The 17602-nt window shown below is 38.9% G+C and overlaps 1 protein-coding gene across 2 annotated transcripts in view; it reads left to right on the forward strand.

Annotated features, from left to right (window-relative positions):
- Fech (ferrochelatase) overlaps positions 1-15947 on the forward strand; it is a 33980-nt gene extending 18033 nt beyond the window's left edge. For both annotated transcript variants that reach the window (XM_026393192.2, XM_026393191.2), the window contains 6 exons: positions 2472-2578; positions 5911-6009; positions 9515-9622; positions 9894-10058; positions 12949-13008; positions 13476-15947. In XM_026393192.2, coding sequence (XP_026248977.2) covers positions 2472-2578; positions 5911-6009; positions 9515-9622; positions 9894-10058; positions 12949-13008; positions 13476-13610 — 674 coding nt within the window. In that variant the 3' untranslated portion in view covers positions 13611-15947. The remainder of the gene's footprint in view (positions 1-2471; positions 2579-5910; positions 6010-9514; positions 9623-9893; positions 10059-12948; positions 13009-13475) is intronic.
- The last annotated feature ends 1655 nt before the right edge of the window (positions 15948-17602 follow it).

Here is a 17602-nt window from a genome sequence, read left to right on the forward strand (position 1 = left end):
TTAAGCCACTCTCTAGGTTTACCTCACATTCTTCTTCTTTTTTTTTTTTTTCCAAAAATGTTTTTGGCGGTATTGGGGATTGAACCTGGGGGCTCTACCCTTAGTCCTTTTTTATTTTGAGACAGGATCTTGCTAAATGGCCCAAGCTGGCTTTGAACTTGTGGTCCTCATCCCTTAGCCTCCCGAGTAGCCCCTGTGCCTGGCACACATATAGCCTTGTATTTATGGCTACCCTGATATTAATTAGCAGAGGTGATTGCTGTTTCCCTTTTGAAAGCAGATGCCTGTGTAGCATGGACAGTAGTGGTATTTTGTTGTTATTGTGCTGCATTCAGTGATAGTTGGTTGATAATTAAACTGAAATCCAGTTCTGGATTCCCTTTGCAGACTTCCCTCAGTGTTCTTTATTTTAGAAAATGTTACTGCTTGCTGTTCCCATGTACTTAACTAGAGCTGGAGAATAAGTTGTTTGGCAATCTCTGTGTCATTGCTAATAGGTAAAATGCCTACTGTCACCTACAAATACATTTATTTTTACTCCCAAAATGCTCTTAGGCAGTAATGTTTATTATTTCTATAACTATAAGGAGAAACCAAGGCTGCTGGTGGGAGAAACATTCAGAGTTTGTTGAGTGCCTTAAATATTTATCCAGAGCCCCTGTCAGGCACCCTCAAGTATCTGAATTGTGATTTCTTTTCAAAATGTACTTCTCAACTTCAAATTCTTTCTGGTAATATATTATTGGAAATGAGTCAGATCTTAGAATCTACTCAGATCTACTTCTGTCTTGCTTTAAAAAAATTTACCTTAATCTATAAATGTTTGCTCTCAAAAGTAGGTAGGTTTAGAAGATTGTTCTTCTATGACAAAGGGTTGACTTTGGGTTTTGTTTTCCAGCTGGCTTTTTGTGTGTGTGTTTGGAGCTTCAGAACATACTCAGTTTTTCTTGAGTGCATCTGTGTGTAAGGACAGGTACATCTTTACCTCTGAGGGTGAAAGCCTTTGAGATACACATTTATTCTTTGAGGCCCTAGAGTGTCGTTTATCTATTTTGTCTTTTAGACATGAGCTGTCATAGCAGAGCCAGTATAGTTTGGGTGTTATCACAAGCACTTTTCTCAGTTGTATTTACCCCTTCTGCTGGTTTATTGTTTCCGAGTAATCTGAATATGCTAATATAGCGGCCCAAATTCCTTTTATTATATCCAATAATGATACCCAGGTATTTTGTGAAACTGAAAATGACATGGAATATTTTTTTAAAATATTGGTTTTCAATATTCACATTGGTTTGCAATATGAATATAGTAGTAACTACTTTTGATTTCTAGAAATTATTTTTGACCATTGAATGGACTCAATTGGGATTCTTTTGAGTCACTGTTTTCTACTCACAAAATTGAACCTTTTTATTTTTGTGAAAGTTGAGCCTTAGCCTAACCATATGTTTGAGTTAAAATATGGCTCTGTTCTGATTAGCCTTTTAAATGGGAAACCTAACTGACTAATAGTTCCTATGATTAGAAAACCCACTGGCTTGGTGATGGGAAGCAGGCAAATATTTTGGAATTTGTCCTATTTTAAGATTGAGGAAGAGGCTCCATTTAGGATTGGCTTCATGGGTTGGAGTTTGGCCACAATGCCCAATTCCCTGGGCCAAGAAAAAGTTGCTTTGGTTGGCACCATCTGCCCTCCTGTAGGCTTCAATTTTTCATCTCCCACTTAGAAATACAAATTTTGTTAGAGTGCCTGTAGGGACTTGGTATCCATTTAACTTATTCTTAGGGATGATGATGTTGTAGCAGCACATACAAAGAAAAAGTCCTGATAGAAAGTGTGGCTCACCTTATTGTGATACCGTGAAGATGTGTGCTGATAACGCTGTCATTGTAACATAGAAAGTATTTATCTCATAATATTAAATAAAAATGCACAAATACTCAAGAGAAATATATATATATATGTATATATATATATACACTAGTATTATAACTTTGTAAAACAAAGCAGCTATAAAGAAAATACCTGAAAACAATTGTGTTAGAACAGAACAATGACTGCATTAGCATGCTGGGATAATGGCTGGTTTCTTTGTTCCTTTCTTCCTCACCCATACATTTTCTATAACGGGACTGATTACCCTCATAATGGGAAAAAATTCTAACCTGCTTTCAATTGTAAGACTTGGTCCTGATAAGTAACAACTGCTTATATTTCATAAATCTCCAACCATCACGTTTCTCACTAGAAATGGCCTCAATAATCTTTGAGAGTCTGTTGTAATTGATTGCTTTCTTGTGACCTTCATTTGCAGGGTAGTTAAATCTATATGCATTTTAGAGTATTGAAAAGATTGTAATTAGACTGGGATTCTGTATAGAAGCAGTTACCTACTTTGAACTTTTAATTACTGCCTTTCCTAGTCTTTTTTAATTTTCACAATAATCAAAGTATGTCTACTATATTTCAGGGAGCAGCTTAAATGCCATATACAGGTACTATAATGAGATGGGAAAGAAGCCCACGATGAAGTGGAGCACTATCGACAGGTGGCCCACACATCCCCTCCTCATCCAGGTAAGCCAGGACTGCCAGCAGTCCCCCTCACCAGCCTCTGGCGTGATCAGGTTCTTGTCCCTTCTTGGTTTGTGGTGTCCTTCTGAGCCTCCTGTTCTCTTGCTTAAATTACATGCCGGGGGTTTAAAAGAAAGTATTAGAGTCCTGATTTATTATGAAAAGAGAAAATAAATTTAAAGATTAAAATAGTTCTACTCTTTTCCTTATTCACATTAATGCTCTTAGTCTCAAATCATAACAAAATAACATTTTGAGTTTTGTGTTTCCCAATGACCAGAAGAATATTTCAGACTGTACATGTTTCGGCTAATTTACATTCATAGATTGAATTACTGATAATAACTGAAACCCTTTAATTTCTAAATATTTTAAAATATCAAATTTAAAAAATTTAATATGCCTACATGTTCTGAGACATGGAAATAAAAATGTTTCAATGGAAAAAAGTTTCATTGATTTAAGAAGTTTCAACTTTCTCCTGTACAACTTATATGTATAATACGTATATTAATGGGTACTTGATTTTAGGAGAATCATTTTAAACTACAATTCTAAAACAAATAGTTTTGAGTTGGTATTTTATTCTTTTATGTCCTTCAAATATGGGAAGGCAATGGGTAAAATATTGCCCAGATTCATACAAATAAGTGTGTTGGGTTTTTTTTTTGTCAGTAGTTCTAGATTGTCCAGTTTATTTTCCATTCTTTGAACATTCTCTGACCTCTGGCAAAATACCCCGTGAATTAAAATCTACAACCACTAGATGGTGCTAGACATCATTAAAACCAGACCCTCTCTCTCCAGAGCAGACCGGGGCCCCTTAGGCTGGTAAAGGGTTAATTCAGGGGGTGAACTCCAGTTTTAAGTAAAAGGTGAATAGAAGGAGCCCCCATGTGGATGGGTGTCACCGAGGGCTCTGTGTTCCCTGGCAGGACCCAGCACTGCCCGGAGCCCCACATTCCTGACTGCAGCCCTTGGAGGCTGTGGGTGGAGGGAGGGGTGTTTCAGGTCAGCATCGACATGTGGTGCAGAGTACCGAGGGATCTGCACAGCATCTGCCTGCGCTGATCGAGGGAGTAATTAGATTTGCATTAAAATTCAGCCCTTTGAAAAGGGGGGAAGCAGAAAGATGGAAAGGTCTCTTAACTGAGGAAGTCTCTGTTCATAAAATAAAAGGGAATTTTAGAGGCATTTATCTGCCCTCCTGGATGGTGTGATTGAAAGCTCTGAGCGCCGCGGTGCCTCTTTCATTCTGCAGAGGGCTGCGCTCAGAAGATCCCGCAGATGGGCTGTAGGTGATTTAAGCTGCACGTTGCGTGCCCATGACGCCTTGGTGTTGAAGATGGTCTGGACACTGCCATGAGCCATGATGAATAATGTTCGTGTTTGCAGTTTTGCAAGCTGAGAAAGGGAAAGAAACACTGAGCTCTGGATGAGTTAGGAATTTTTTTGGAAATGAAAACAAAACTAAAACCCTTAATTAAACCAAAACTAAAAATAGAGTTTAAAGAAACTAAAAGTATGGTTCCTTAATCCACATTTCTACTTGTTACAGGTAATAATTACTCAAAATAGTCATTTTACTACTATGATCTCTGATATTGCTATTTATCTCACTGTTGGAGTAATTGGAGTCAAATTATGTCCCAAGCTACTTAAACTTCACAGTGGCCTCCTTATCTAGGTTGTTGCCCCCAAATAACCCTTTCTAAACATCCTTAGTTTCCAAACTCTGCAAAGACCACCGGAAAGTATAGTTTTTGTTTATATGAAATATTACCACATTTAACCTACTGTTAAATCATAAATTCTGAAGAGGGAAACTTAACTTTAGGTGTCTTCTTAGGTAATATGGTATTTATTTATCAAATTTGAGAGTTCTAGAATGATTGATAGTATCTCAATATTCATTAGGGAATAGTTTGCACCTTTTACAGTATTGACTGACCACTGATATAGCAAAATACTTACAAAGGCAGATTTGTATGGCTCTGGGAAATGACCCTTTATCAATTAAAAAAATCTTTTTATTTGGAAATAATCTCAAGGATTTATAAAAAATGATAAGCATAAGAAGAGTATAGCCAGGCTGTGGTGTACACCTATTAGCCCAGCTGCTCTGGAGACTGAGGCAGGAGGATCACTTGAGCCCAGGGGTAGGTGACCAGCCTGGGCAATAGAGAACCCTGTCTCAAAAAAAAAAAAAAAATGTATAGGGAGTTTTCTTCTACTCTTTGCCTACATTCATGTATTGTTAACATTTATCCTACTTGCTTTATTATTTGCATGCTCTGTGTGTATGACTATGTATGTTTGTGCATACATGTGTATTTTTTCAGAACATTTTGAGAGTGTTACTACCTTCTACACCTAAACATTCTAAGACCAGGACTATTCTCATACATAACTGCAACACAGCATTCAACATCAGTGAATTTAAACATTGATACTCAATTTTATCTCATTTCTGTTCATATTCCAGTTTTGTCAGTTGGCCTGTTACTGTCCTTTGTAGCACTTTCTTTATAAGTGAAATGATAAAGAATGATTCAAGTGTGAGATGAAAGAAAGCCTCTTATGATCTGGCATTTCAGCACCTATCCTTGTGAATTGGGAAATGCCAGCTAGATGGAGGGAGTGAACTGGTCTGGTGGACAGAGGTTTGTAGGCGGGACCTGTGTTCTAGCCCCAGTTCCCAGATGTGGCTGGACGGCCTCACGTCCACAGCATCTTTCCCTGCTCTGTTCATCTAATGGGGGTTGTGCCACCTGTCATCTGTTGTTAGGGAGGGTGTGAGAAAGGTTGAGATTGCCTCCATGAGGATCCTGGCTCAGGAGGAAGATGTCATAAAAATAGAAGAGTATTTTCTTATTTCTCTCCTATTTCTAGCTAATGTATTTTCATGCAATATGCCTGAAAGCCAAAGAAAGGAAGATTAAGAAAGACCCTGTAAGCTGTTTTCCTGCTAACAGAACAGATGCGAGGCCTTAAAACAGCTTCTCTTTCCCATCTGTGTTTCCTTTCCATCTGGAAGTGTGCCCTGCTCTTCCCGAGGGGAGGCAGATCCACAGCATTCATTTGCAGGGAGCCATTAGTGAGCTTCAGAAGTTTCCCATCAAATTCCCCAGGCCCCTCAAACCGTTATGATCCATTTTGTTGATGGACCAAAGCAAAGAGACTGTACTGTTTGCATTTTTTTTTTTTAAAAACTGTTCTGATTCTTTAGAGTTGCTCTGAGACTTTTGGTATAACTCTTATTTTTGAAATATTTTCTTGCCTTCCACTTTTTTGTTCCTATTTCCTTGTTTCCTTCTTTCTTGGGATTCCCACAGTGCTTTGCAGACCACATTCTGAAAGAACTGGACCATTTCCCACCTGAGAAGAGGAATGAGGTGGTCATTCTGTTTTCTGCTCACTCACTGCCAATGTCTGTAAGTAAGAGCATTTTGTTGGGTGACCTAGTGGTTGGAGACTGGGTTGTTTTGTCTTCTAGATATGTAAAATGAATGTAGCTCCAAAAGGTTCTAATCCCTTATGGAAGAATGACTTCTAAAATTCTAGACTTAACTTGGTACAGATTTCCTTTGACTCAGTATTTGCAACCTCATAACAATACAAATTAAAATATTGTAAATATTTTCTTAGTTCTCTTAAATTGATAATTGGAAGAGATATATAGAAGAATTTCTAGGAAGTAGCACTGTTAAAGGAAGAGTTTTTGCCTGCTCCATTGAGGCTGGTATTTAAGTGTGTTCAGTTATACAGCCAGCCACCATTCAGACCAGGTCCCCCAGTTCTATTCTTCTGTTCTCAAGACTTGGTACAGGCCATTTGAATTCCAGGAAGAAAGTATAGTTTCTGATTTATGAAGACTATTTTGGCAAGTGAATACATAGCACAGCAGATTGTGATCTGGTTGCTCCTTAGTTCATCATATTACACCGAGTTGTTTATGAAAGTACCACAAACTGGGCCATGAGAGTGAAATATTTAGAAACAAGATCCAGTTAAAATACCAGGTTTATCTGGTATTTTCCCATGATAATGCCATATAATTTAAATATATTGTGATGTTTGTTTTTGGTACTGGGAGTCGAACCCAGGGGCTTTTAACCACTGAGCCACTTCCCCAGCCCTTTTTTGTATTTTATTTAGAGATAGGATCTCACTGAGTTGCTTAGTGCCTTGCTTTTGCTGAGGCTGGCTTTGAACTTGAGATTCTCCTGCCTCAGCCTCCTGAGCCACTGGGATTATAGGTGTGCGTCACTGTGCTCAGCACCATGTAATTTATAGAAGGGCTTGGAATAAGTAATTAGTTTCATCAGCTCAAAACTGGTATTGGGTCCTAAAAACATTGCTTTTCAATGCTGGGTGCGGTGGTGCATGTCTGTAATAGCGGCTACTAGGGAGGCTGAGGCGAAGGATTGCAAGTTCCATGCCAGCCTGGGCAACTTAAGAGAAATCCTATCTTAAAATAAAAAATAAAAAAAGATCTGAGTGAAGTGGTGAAGTGCCACTGAGGTCAGTCCCCAGTACTGGAAAACAAAGCAAAGTAATAACAGCAAAAAAATATTGCTTTCCAAGCCAGAGGGATGAGAATTATATTTTCTTAAGTGTGATTAAAGTTTGAATTTGATGGTTAATGGAGCCAGCGTGTCCTTGGTGGTCATCAGAGCCAAGCCCTGTGCAGCGTGTCCTCCTATACCTCAATTAGGCAGTCGCTGCTTGGGCAGTAGGCTCTGGAGATAAATTTCTCCCTTCTTGCCTATTTCATTTTAAGAGTATTATATTCTCTTTGCTGGTGTTATGCAGATCTTCTTTTAAAAAAATTTTAAAAAAATATTTTTTAGTTGTAGTTGGACACAATATCTTTATTTTATTTATTTATTTTTATGTGGTGCTGAGGATCGAACCTAGGGCCTCACACATGCAAGGCAAGCACTCTACCACTGAGCCCCAGCCCCAGCCCCAGCCCCATGCAGACCTCTTCACGTACCCGTCCTATGTGTGATGAAACCTGAAGTGCCAGAGGGCAGCTCCTGAACGGGGCCAGGAGAACATTTTGCACTGGAACATTCCCTGTGCCTCCTGTGGTCTCTCACCTCCGGTCTCCCTTCCCTTGCCTTCCTGCAGGGACTGGGCATGGTCCTGTGCTTCTGGGTTCCTGTTAGGGACTGAGGGATGCCATGAAGTCACCAAGGCTAGGGAAGGTGGCAGGACTGTCAAGAAAGAAAACTGACCTAGGAAGCCCTCTTTTCACCTATACTCATAACTAATAACTTTTTTACTTTGAAATAATTTTTAAACTTACCAAAGAGTGGCCTGAAGAGTACAGAGAAGTCCCATATGCCCTTCATCCAGCTTCCCCTAATACTAAATCTTACATAAAATAGTACAGTATCAAACTGAGAGGTGAGCATTGGTGCAATTCTGTTGACTAAACTGCAGACTTTATTTGGATTTTACTCATTTTCCCACCAGTGTCCTTTTTCTGTTCCTGGGTCCCACGCTGTGTTTGGCAGTCTTTTCTCGCCAGTATCCTCCAATCTATGACAGTTTTTCGTACTTTTCTTTTATTGCTCTGCTAGGTTGAAGAGCTATTTCCCGAATTCCATTGCTTTTGGTGTGTCCCTCCATTTGGGGTTTATCTGGTATTTTCCCATGATTGGATTGTGACTGTGTGGTATTAGCAGGAGCACTCTTCTCAGTGAATCATGTAGGGCTCTGTGACATTGGTGTGTTTATTCCTAGTGACATGGTCTTTGGTTATTTGGTTAAGGTGGTATCTGCTATATTTATCCTGGAAAAGTTACTGTTTTTCTCTTTGCAATTAAAAATACCTTGGAGGAGATGCTTTGGAACTATGCAAAATTTTGTTATTCCTCAGATTTTTGCCACTGATTTTAGCATTGGGGTGTAGCAATCATTAATACACTGTCCTAATGGCCACTTTGTATTTCCTTCATTTCTTTTATATTTTGCTTCTAATGGCTTTTTAACCAAAGGTAATATCATAAAATATAGTTTGTCAGTATTTCATGTCAATAATACAGTATTTATTGAGCACCAATTATAATCTAGGTACTGTTCTCTCATAGGATATGAGAAGGAAGAAAACAGTCAAAAATCTTTGTCTCTGGAGAGTAGCAGTAAAAGATACTAAATATAATACGTAAGAAAATAGCAATGTAGAATAAAAGGTAAGAGATGTCAGAGAAGAAAATAAAGCAGGGTGAGAAGGTAGGGAATCAGTACACAGGAAAATATTAAAACAGTTAAAATTTCTGCACCAGACATTTTCAAATGTAGTAGCAGGCTGTCCTGACAGAACGTGTATCAGACATTTGCTGCACACGGAGCATTTGTCTACTGTCCATTGTTGTGGGGAGAGAGGAGAGAAAAGGAAGCAGAAGACACAGGTCATGTTCCCCAGGAGCCTGGAGTCTGAACCACACGCTTCCTCCTTCCTCCTCTTGTTCCCTTGGAGTTTATCGTAAACTCAGCAGCTGCATATTCGTCCATACAGCATGTGTTCAGTTCCTGCTTTAAAATCATCCACTCCCATCACTACATAGGTACAGGTTTCTGTCCCATGTTGGCTCTTCCTGCCCAATTTCTTTGTATTATTTTTCCTATCAGAGGTGGGGGTTGGGGGAACAATCCTCCGTAATTAGACTTTGTCAATCTCCTACAATCAACATTGTAGAATTGTTAAATCTTCTTAGGGATCTTGGAGGTGATTGAGTATAGTTGTTCTCTTTGGCCAGTGAAGAAATGGAACCAGTGAAGCACCATGATTGCTCAGATGATATTGTCTTTAATGCCAGAGACAGGGAAGACTCTGGTCTGGGACTCACACCATGTTACCGCACAGTCGGAAGCTCTTGGAGCTTTTCATGATGTTGGCAACTGAACACCCTTGTGTCTCTGATGCAGGTGGTCAACAGAGGGGACCCCTATCCTCAGGAGGTAGGCGCCACTGTCCACAAAGTCATGGAGAGGCTGGGTTACTCCAACCCCTACCGCCTGGTTTGGCAGTCCAAGGTAGGTGGCTTTCACACATTTGCAGTCCGCCCTCAAGATCATCTGGTTCAGGACTTAGCTATAAAATGATTCAGTTCAGTTCATCCACATAGATAGACTGCTCTATGACCTGCTTGCTTATCCTGGGCAGAAAGAATTCACTGAGCGAGTAAGATAAAAGATAAAAGGAAATCAAAGGATTAGTTGAGTTCTATTGGCTTAATATTTTATTTTTAATTGTAATGACAGACTGTTATTTACTTATTTATGTGCTCATCCTCCTTTCTCATAGGTTGGTCCAGTGCCCTGGTTGGGTCCTCAAACAGATGAGTCTATCAAAGGACTTTGTGAGAGGGGGAGGAAGAATATCCTTTTGGTCCCAATAGCATTTACCAGTGATCACATTGAAACACTGTACGAACTGGATATCGAGTACTCTCAAGTTTTAGCCAAGGAGGTGAGCACTCCCATCTGGCTTATTAAGCCCATTGTGATCTGTTTTAAAAGGAAAGTTTCTCTACAGACACCTGTCATTCAAAAATATTGTTTGCTATATGTGATTGCAGATACTCCAGCCTCATTGTTTTAAATAATGCTTCATCTGTGTGATAGTCTCTACACGCAGAGTTACGTCTGGAGTTACTTTTGTGCCTTTTTAAACCAGGTGGCCCAGGGATCATTTTGTTTAGTTCAGATGACTGTAGTATATGAAAATAATAAAGCTGCATTCCTTTAAGAAAAGTGAATTATATACATTACCTATTCAGATGGAAAATTTTTCCCTGTTCCATAATTCCTTTTCTTTACCAATATGGTTGTATCATTTACGTAGGCTATTCCACTGTTTCTGTTTGGATTTCAGGGCATATAGGGCTTGTTGTCATTTCAGAGAAGAGCACGGAATGAACAAGAAGCAGAGTGTGTTGTGATTTCCTTGACCTCTTTTATGCACTCACTTAATTAGCTGTTTGCTACCATGCTGTAATCAATCTGATTATTGAAATAATACCACCTTGGTATCTCATAAGATGGATGTTCAGGATGGAGAAAAACTATTGCTTACCTATCTCATGGCTTCTGAGGGATGGCCTGAAAACTGTGTCCAATTTAAGTTGTTTCTGTGAGATTGTGGAAGCATGGGGACTCAGAAAGCCCCTTTTCCCTCTCATCTTCGGCCAGAATTCCTGGTTATCTCCATTGACGGAGGCCTGGGCCTTGCAAAGCACTGTAACCCCTCGGAACTGGGTGGCAGGTGCTGGGCATGGTGGAGAGTGGGTGGGGGCAGAACCTCAGCCAATCCCCAGCCTCATTATTTGTGTATACATTGCTGGTCTCAAACATCCAGGAAGGTAAGAAGGTTCTAAACTTGCTCATCCACAATTAAGAAGAATTTGCAGGCAGGCAGATTGTAAGTGACCAAGGTGAGGCAGTGTCATTGCTTATGCATTTTGCTTGATGATTCTTCTGTATCCCATGATCACGTGGGCCAATTGTGCACTTTGTAAAAAGACTGCAGTAAAAATATGGTTCATACCAGTGTGTTTGGAAAACAAGTTTTTGTCTGTACTGAATGACAATCTCATCCATTCATATTACTTAATAACCAAAGCAATTATTAGTAGCTAATAAATTAGGCCCTATATTGATTAAAGAAAACCAACTAAACTATAGTTTATTTCATTATTTTTATGGCAGAATACAGAATGTTTAAAATAACTAACTTCAAAAAGTTTTAAAAATTCTCCCTAAATAGAAATTACTTTATTGCTTTTTGATAATAAAAATAATAAAGATATTAGCACAGAGAGAATAGAATGTGTATGACATAGAGAATAGAATGCACTCATAATCTTACCCCAAGAGAGAACATCTATTCATATTTTGATAAAGATACGCCCCTTTTTCTCCTAATAAGTAAATATGTATTTTAATAAAACTAGGTTTCTTGTTTCTGCTTGTTTATTCATACTGTTTTATAATCTTTTTTTCTTTAAAAATGTATATTATGAACTCATTAGTAAATATAATTAGATCTCTAATTATTTTTATAGAGATTAGTATCCATTTATAGAGATTAATATATATTTAAGGCATTTTTAATTTTTATTCTCATACACTACTGTAGAATAAATGTTTTCATTTTTTCAGTTATTTTCTTTGGATAAGTTCCTAGAAAGGATGGCATTGCTGACTGTCCTCTCAGTTTTCCTGAAGATGTGCCCTGACTGTCCTTCAGCAGTGAGGGAGGCTGTCCTCCGCCAGCACTGGTCATTCTGCTGCGACTGACTTTGGTGTGAGGTTTTAGGATCAGCCTCTTCAGTGGAGATCGAGGTTTTTGCCTGGAATCTTACTGCATTCTTGTGCCCATCTTCAGATGTTAATGCCAGTCTAACACTGAAGTGACCCATGAGCTCATCAGCAGGAAAGGGGAAAGAGAAGAGCATGACTACCCCAGCGCATCACTGTCAGACAGTTCTCAATTATTTTGGGGATAATTAACTGGATGTTTTTGGACAGGGAAAAGAAAAGTCATACTAAAATAATACTCAGGTTAAATTTTTTTTTTCTGTAGGAATATGTTTAGAATCTAAACCGTGTGGATCCAATCTAGACCCAATATATATCTTTTTAAATATATATATATATATATATATATATATATATTATTTAGTTGTAGTTGGACATAATACCTTTATTTTATTTATTTATTTTTATGTGGTGCTGAGGATCAAACCCAGAGCCTCTCAAGTGCTAGATGAGCACTCTACCACTAAGCTGCAACCCTAGCCTCCCAATATATACCTTAGAGTTCATAAACCAATTTCCTTCATTTTGGCACTTGAAATGGAAGCAAGTAGGAAATTTTACTTAATTAAAACAACATTCTGGGGCTGGGGATACAGCTCAGTTGGTAGAGTGCTTGCTTTGCATGCACAAGGCCCTGGGTTCAATCCCCAGCACCAAAAAACCAACCAAACAAACAACATTCTATTTAGGTAGAGACAGTAAGAGTATGCATTAGAAAATTGGAATCAAAGAAATGGTTAGCAGATTTAAATTACTTGAGAATTCCATCAAGGAGTATCTCAAACATGGTTTGGAAGCAAACCACCTTTGGAAAGGAAATGGGGTGGGGGAAAACATAGAAATTGAAGAGTAATTTATGATAAGAATCAACCTATGTGCCCTCTCCCTGTGTGTCACTTAACACTGGAAGTCAGGCTGTGAGTTGTGTGTGCATGTGTTTGTTTATTATTTTTGTTAGCAGTCAGTTTCTTCAAAACAACAACAAAAAAATGAAAATAAAACATGTCTGTATTTTTCCTCCCCTTTCTCATTTGATTCAGTGTGGAGCTGAAAACATCAGAAGAGCGGAGTCTCTTAATGGAAATCCATTGTTCTCTAAGGTATCTGCAGTGTTACAACCATTTTAGTAGAACATTCCGGGGAGTAATCCTCTGAGAAACTCTTGCAGAATATTGGTTTTCTCACATATTAGAACATTTGGAGTTCCAATTAATTACAAAAATAAGATCGAATCCCTCATCCACTCCCTCCTTTCTCCTTTCGGTAGCCCCCATTTTCTTCTGTCTGCCCACCATAACTATGTCTAATTTAAAATTTTCTTTTCAGAGAAAAGGTAGAGTGGGTGGGGTAAGAGGATTCATTTTCTAAAATCTTGATTTTAACTTTCCTTAAACTGAGGAAGCTCAGTAAAGGACAGTGTTACAGAATTCAGTTCAAGGGCTGCACAACTCCAATTAAAAGAAGCCCAGATAACCAGAGCAGTCATGCAGACAGAGAGGAGGTGGGCGTCCTGGGGCCAGCGGACTCTTCGCTCCTGATGGCTCTGTGCTCCTTGTGTGTCTTGCAGGCCCTGGCCGATTTGGTGCTCTCTCACATCCAGTCCAACAAGCTGTGCTCCAAGCAGCTGACTCTGAGTTGTCCACTCTGTGTAAATCCTGTCTGCAGGGAGACTAAGTCCTTCTTCACCAACCAGCAGCTGTGACCCTGCTAGAGGAGCCCGTGGGATTAGGCAGATGGCCAACATCCAGACACCACTGTGTGGAGGGGATGCTGTTCAGAGATTGGAAAGAAGCCATTTTAGTGGATACACAGCCTTTGGGCACAGACTGTGTGATTTGCTGAGAAATGGACTCTGAAATCCTTACTGAAGGACTTATATTTTCATAAATCCGTATCAGTAGCATTTGTAATCCCTCTTTCTGGGTAAATTTACTAGTTTGTAACATCCCCTATGACATTAAAAAATGAGTTAAAAATTTATCTGATGCGATACATACCAATTTAAAATACGTGAGATTGGTTTATAGCCTTGTGCATACAGGTTTTTAAATGAATATAGTTGAGTTTATGCAGTATCATTTGAAAAAGCAATATTAGCTAAACTTTCCCTAAACCCATAGGTTATGGAACGTCTCTGAGATGGTCTGGTTTCCTTCCATGGTTGCCATTGCTAGTGAGGCCACCAGTTTTTGGTCATGTAGGTGTCTGCATGAGAATCTCTCTCTCCACCCTGAAACTGAATCAAATGCAAATTTCAGAAGTGTTCTGAGATTCCCTAAGCACATAAGGCTAATAAATGTGTAGAAATCAGTGTTTGGTATATCTGCCTTGGTTTGAATCCATGGTGCCTTAGGGAAGGGGACTCCCGCTGCTTCCTGTCTCTGAGGACATCACTGCCAGGAAACACTGCTGATGGGCTCCCTCTTGAAATCTGCCTGGAGCCTTTCCAGCTGGTAGCTTCTTGATCTTAGTTGAATGTCTCCTTTCTGCACATTTAAGAATTATTTTATCAAGTTGACTATATTTTGTAACCTTGGATTCTTTCTTCATTGATAATTTTATTATAGAAATATATAGCCATAGAACAACTGAAAAATACAGAAAGGAGACATAACCCCTTGAATGCAACAACTATTATCATCTTATTGTATTTTATGCTAGTCTTTTCTGTGGATATTTTCAATGCCATTGTCACCTTGAATTTGTGAGTGAAAAGTTGTTCTAAAAATGTAGAAATAATATCGGATCAGAATCTGATCTTCTATAGTTGGATTTAAATGGCTTAAAAACTCTGATGGATCTATGAAGCATTTGTACTGATCACTTTTTCTTCCTCCAAGCCCCCAAACTTTGTTCTTCAAAAGAGCATTTCTTTGATTATTTTTTAAAAGCCAGTTCATAAAATGGAAGTGATTAGGGAATTCATAGATCTTCTATATTCAGGATCTGCTGTTAATAAATATTATGACATCATTAAAGTTTTAACCAGTTTGATCCATGCTGTCTGTTAAAATTGATCAAAATGATTAAATATGAGGAATTTACTTTGTAATACAGAGAAAGATATACTCCAACTGCTCAAATCGTTTTCCTATACTGATAATGGCCCTCAAATTTGAGTAACATCTAACTCTTTCATTTCCAAATTGTCTTTTTTATTCGCTGGAAGTTTCTAGGGAAAGATAGAAGGCATAGATATTGGGAATTTCCCGATATCCTTTTCCATCACCTTTTTAGGGATTAGGTTCAAAGCAGACTGTGAGTGACTGTCCCACGGTGGAATGAATTCTCTGGGTTAGTAATGCTGCCTGGTGTTGGAAGGCAGCTTCCCTCATAGCCTTTCTCCCTCCTTCAGGATACTGGCTGATGATCCGTGTCACTCCTTCAACTGCTTTAAAGGTGAAAATATATTACTGTGGAGATGTAGAAAGTTTTGACACAGGGGACCCCTTGCTAGGGCATCTGAAGCCCCTCATTTGCTAAGGAAACTGCAGATCAGCACTGACTGTGCTGTTTGGAATAATATTCTTAGTACTGAGCTGGAAGCAGGTTGGCCTGTGTAGTGAGAGGCCAGGTGGTTTGGGATCACCGCCCATGGCATTTGTTGCTTTAATTGTTATCTTTGACTCTTAACCATGAATGCATAAGAGCCATACATGGATGTAGAATTTGGTAGGACAAAATCTCTTTAGAGATAATAGTCTTTGAGGCTTGTTATTCTGTTTGTCAACTTTGAAGTACAAATGTTTGCCCTGGTAATTTGCAATGAACTGAAGGCAGTTTCTTCAGGCTGTGCTATGTACTGACCTGGCTTTTAATTGATGAGTCCACTTCTATAGAGTACTTGCAGGGGGCTGCATTGGTGAGGCAGGTTGGTTTACCTGGACAATTCAAAGGACTAGGATCACATGGTGTAGAGAGGAGGAAAGAGCTCTACTAAAAAAAAAATATGCATTAAAGGAAATTTTTGCATTGAGAAATTAACCCTTGAAGTGTGAATCAATGGTGAATTGATGCTGAATAAATAGTAAAAATCCAACATTTTTTTTCCTGATTTTAACTCAGAATACACATCCTTCTTTAAGCAATCCCATGATCCAAATGAAATGTTTCTCTAGGATTCTGTTAAAACTTCTTTTCATGGCTGAAATTAGATAGTGATGATCAGGTATAAAGAGAAAGTGGACCTGTAATCCCAGCGGCTCAGGAAGTGAAGGCAGGAGGATCGCGAGTTCAAAGCCAGCCTAGCAATTTAGTGAGGTGCTAAACAACTCAGTGAGGCCCTGTCTCTAATAAATACAAAATAGGCTGGGGATGTGGTTCAGGGGTCAAGTGCTCCTGAGTCAATCCCTGGTTTCCAAAAAGAAAAAGAAAGTGGAATTTTCTTCTCCCAGTTTCCCAAACTGAGCCTGCTATAAAGTACATTGTATCAACAACCCTTAAGTAATATCAGGCCATTTAGATTTTTAGATGATCTTTAAAATTTGGTTTTTTTTTTAAATGTTTTTGTTAGTGCAGTATGTCTATGCTCCTTGGTTTCTTTAGAGGGGGAAATACACTGATATAATGGGACAGGTCACTTAGAATAAAATCACTACCTTAGTTTTTTTCAGGTAATCTATTCCCATAAATTGGATATTCCATTTAAGAAACCATAATTTAAGGCACAGGCAGAAAAATGTTTGTTCAATCTGATACCATTAGATTTATCCAAAATAACATTATGACACCATGAGGTAAGACCATTGAGATATTCAAATGTTATAGGAAATTATCTGTGGGGCCATCAGTAAGACCTGCAGCATGGGTGTAGATGACCCATGTGCTTGCAGCCCTGGGGACTCTGCCGTGTTTGCTCTCTGTTCTATGGGTGGGCACGGACACAGCAGGGGGCCGCATTGTGCAGCTACATGAAGAAAGCAGGCGTGTGTGTGTGTGTGTGTGTGTGTGTGTGTGTGTGTGTGTGTGTACATGCTTCTCTGACCTCTTACCTGGCCTGGGAAACCCTTTTGGTCAGGATCCTGAAAAAGGCCCCAAAACATGCTTCCCAACATTAAGTGGAAATGGGAAATTCATTAAGCAGGAAAATAATTCTGAGTTGGCCCTGAAACTAGAGCTTTCTGTTAAAATTATGCAGTTCAGCCAGGCATGGTGGTATACTCCTGTAATCCCAGTGACTCAGGAGGATGAGGCAGGAGGATTGCAAGTTAGAGGCTAGCCTCAGCAACTTAGTGAGACCTTAAGTAACTTAGCAACACCCTGTCTTGAAATAAAAAAATAACAACAAGGCTGAGGTTGAGACTTAGTATAGAGTGCTTGCCTTACACGTGTGAGGCATTTGGTTTGATCCTCAGCACCACATAAAAATAAAGTTTAAATAATAATAATAATAATAATAAAGGCTGGGGATGTGAATCAGTGGTAAAATGTTTCTGGGTTTAATCCCCAATACAAAAAAATTATTCAGTTCATCATTGTTTAATAGCAGTATGGGGAATCCTCAGAGGAAGATGAAAGCTAATCATTTCTTTCATTTCTAGAAGTTATAAAATTAAAAACATTTAATTAAGGTCATGTCGCAGAAAGGCTTTGCCAGGAACTTTATTGTAATTGTCTGATAATTTTAGAGATTCCTTTGTAACAAGCCCTTTCATTAACTCCTCCTGGAACAGATAATTTTCTATATTACATTTG

The sequence above is a fragment of the Urocitellus parryii genome, chromosome 13 (genome assembly GCF_045843805.1).
Source record: "Urocitellus parryii isolate mUroPar1 chromosome 13, mUroPar1.hap1, whole genome shotgun sequence".
NCBI classification, from domain to species: domain Eukaryota; kingdom Metazoa; phylum Chordata; class Mammalia; order Rodentia; family Sciuridae; genus Urocitellus; species Urocitellus parryii.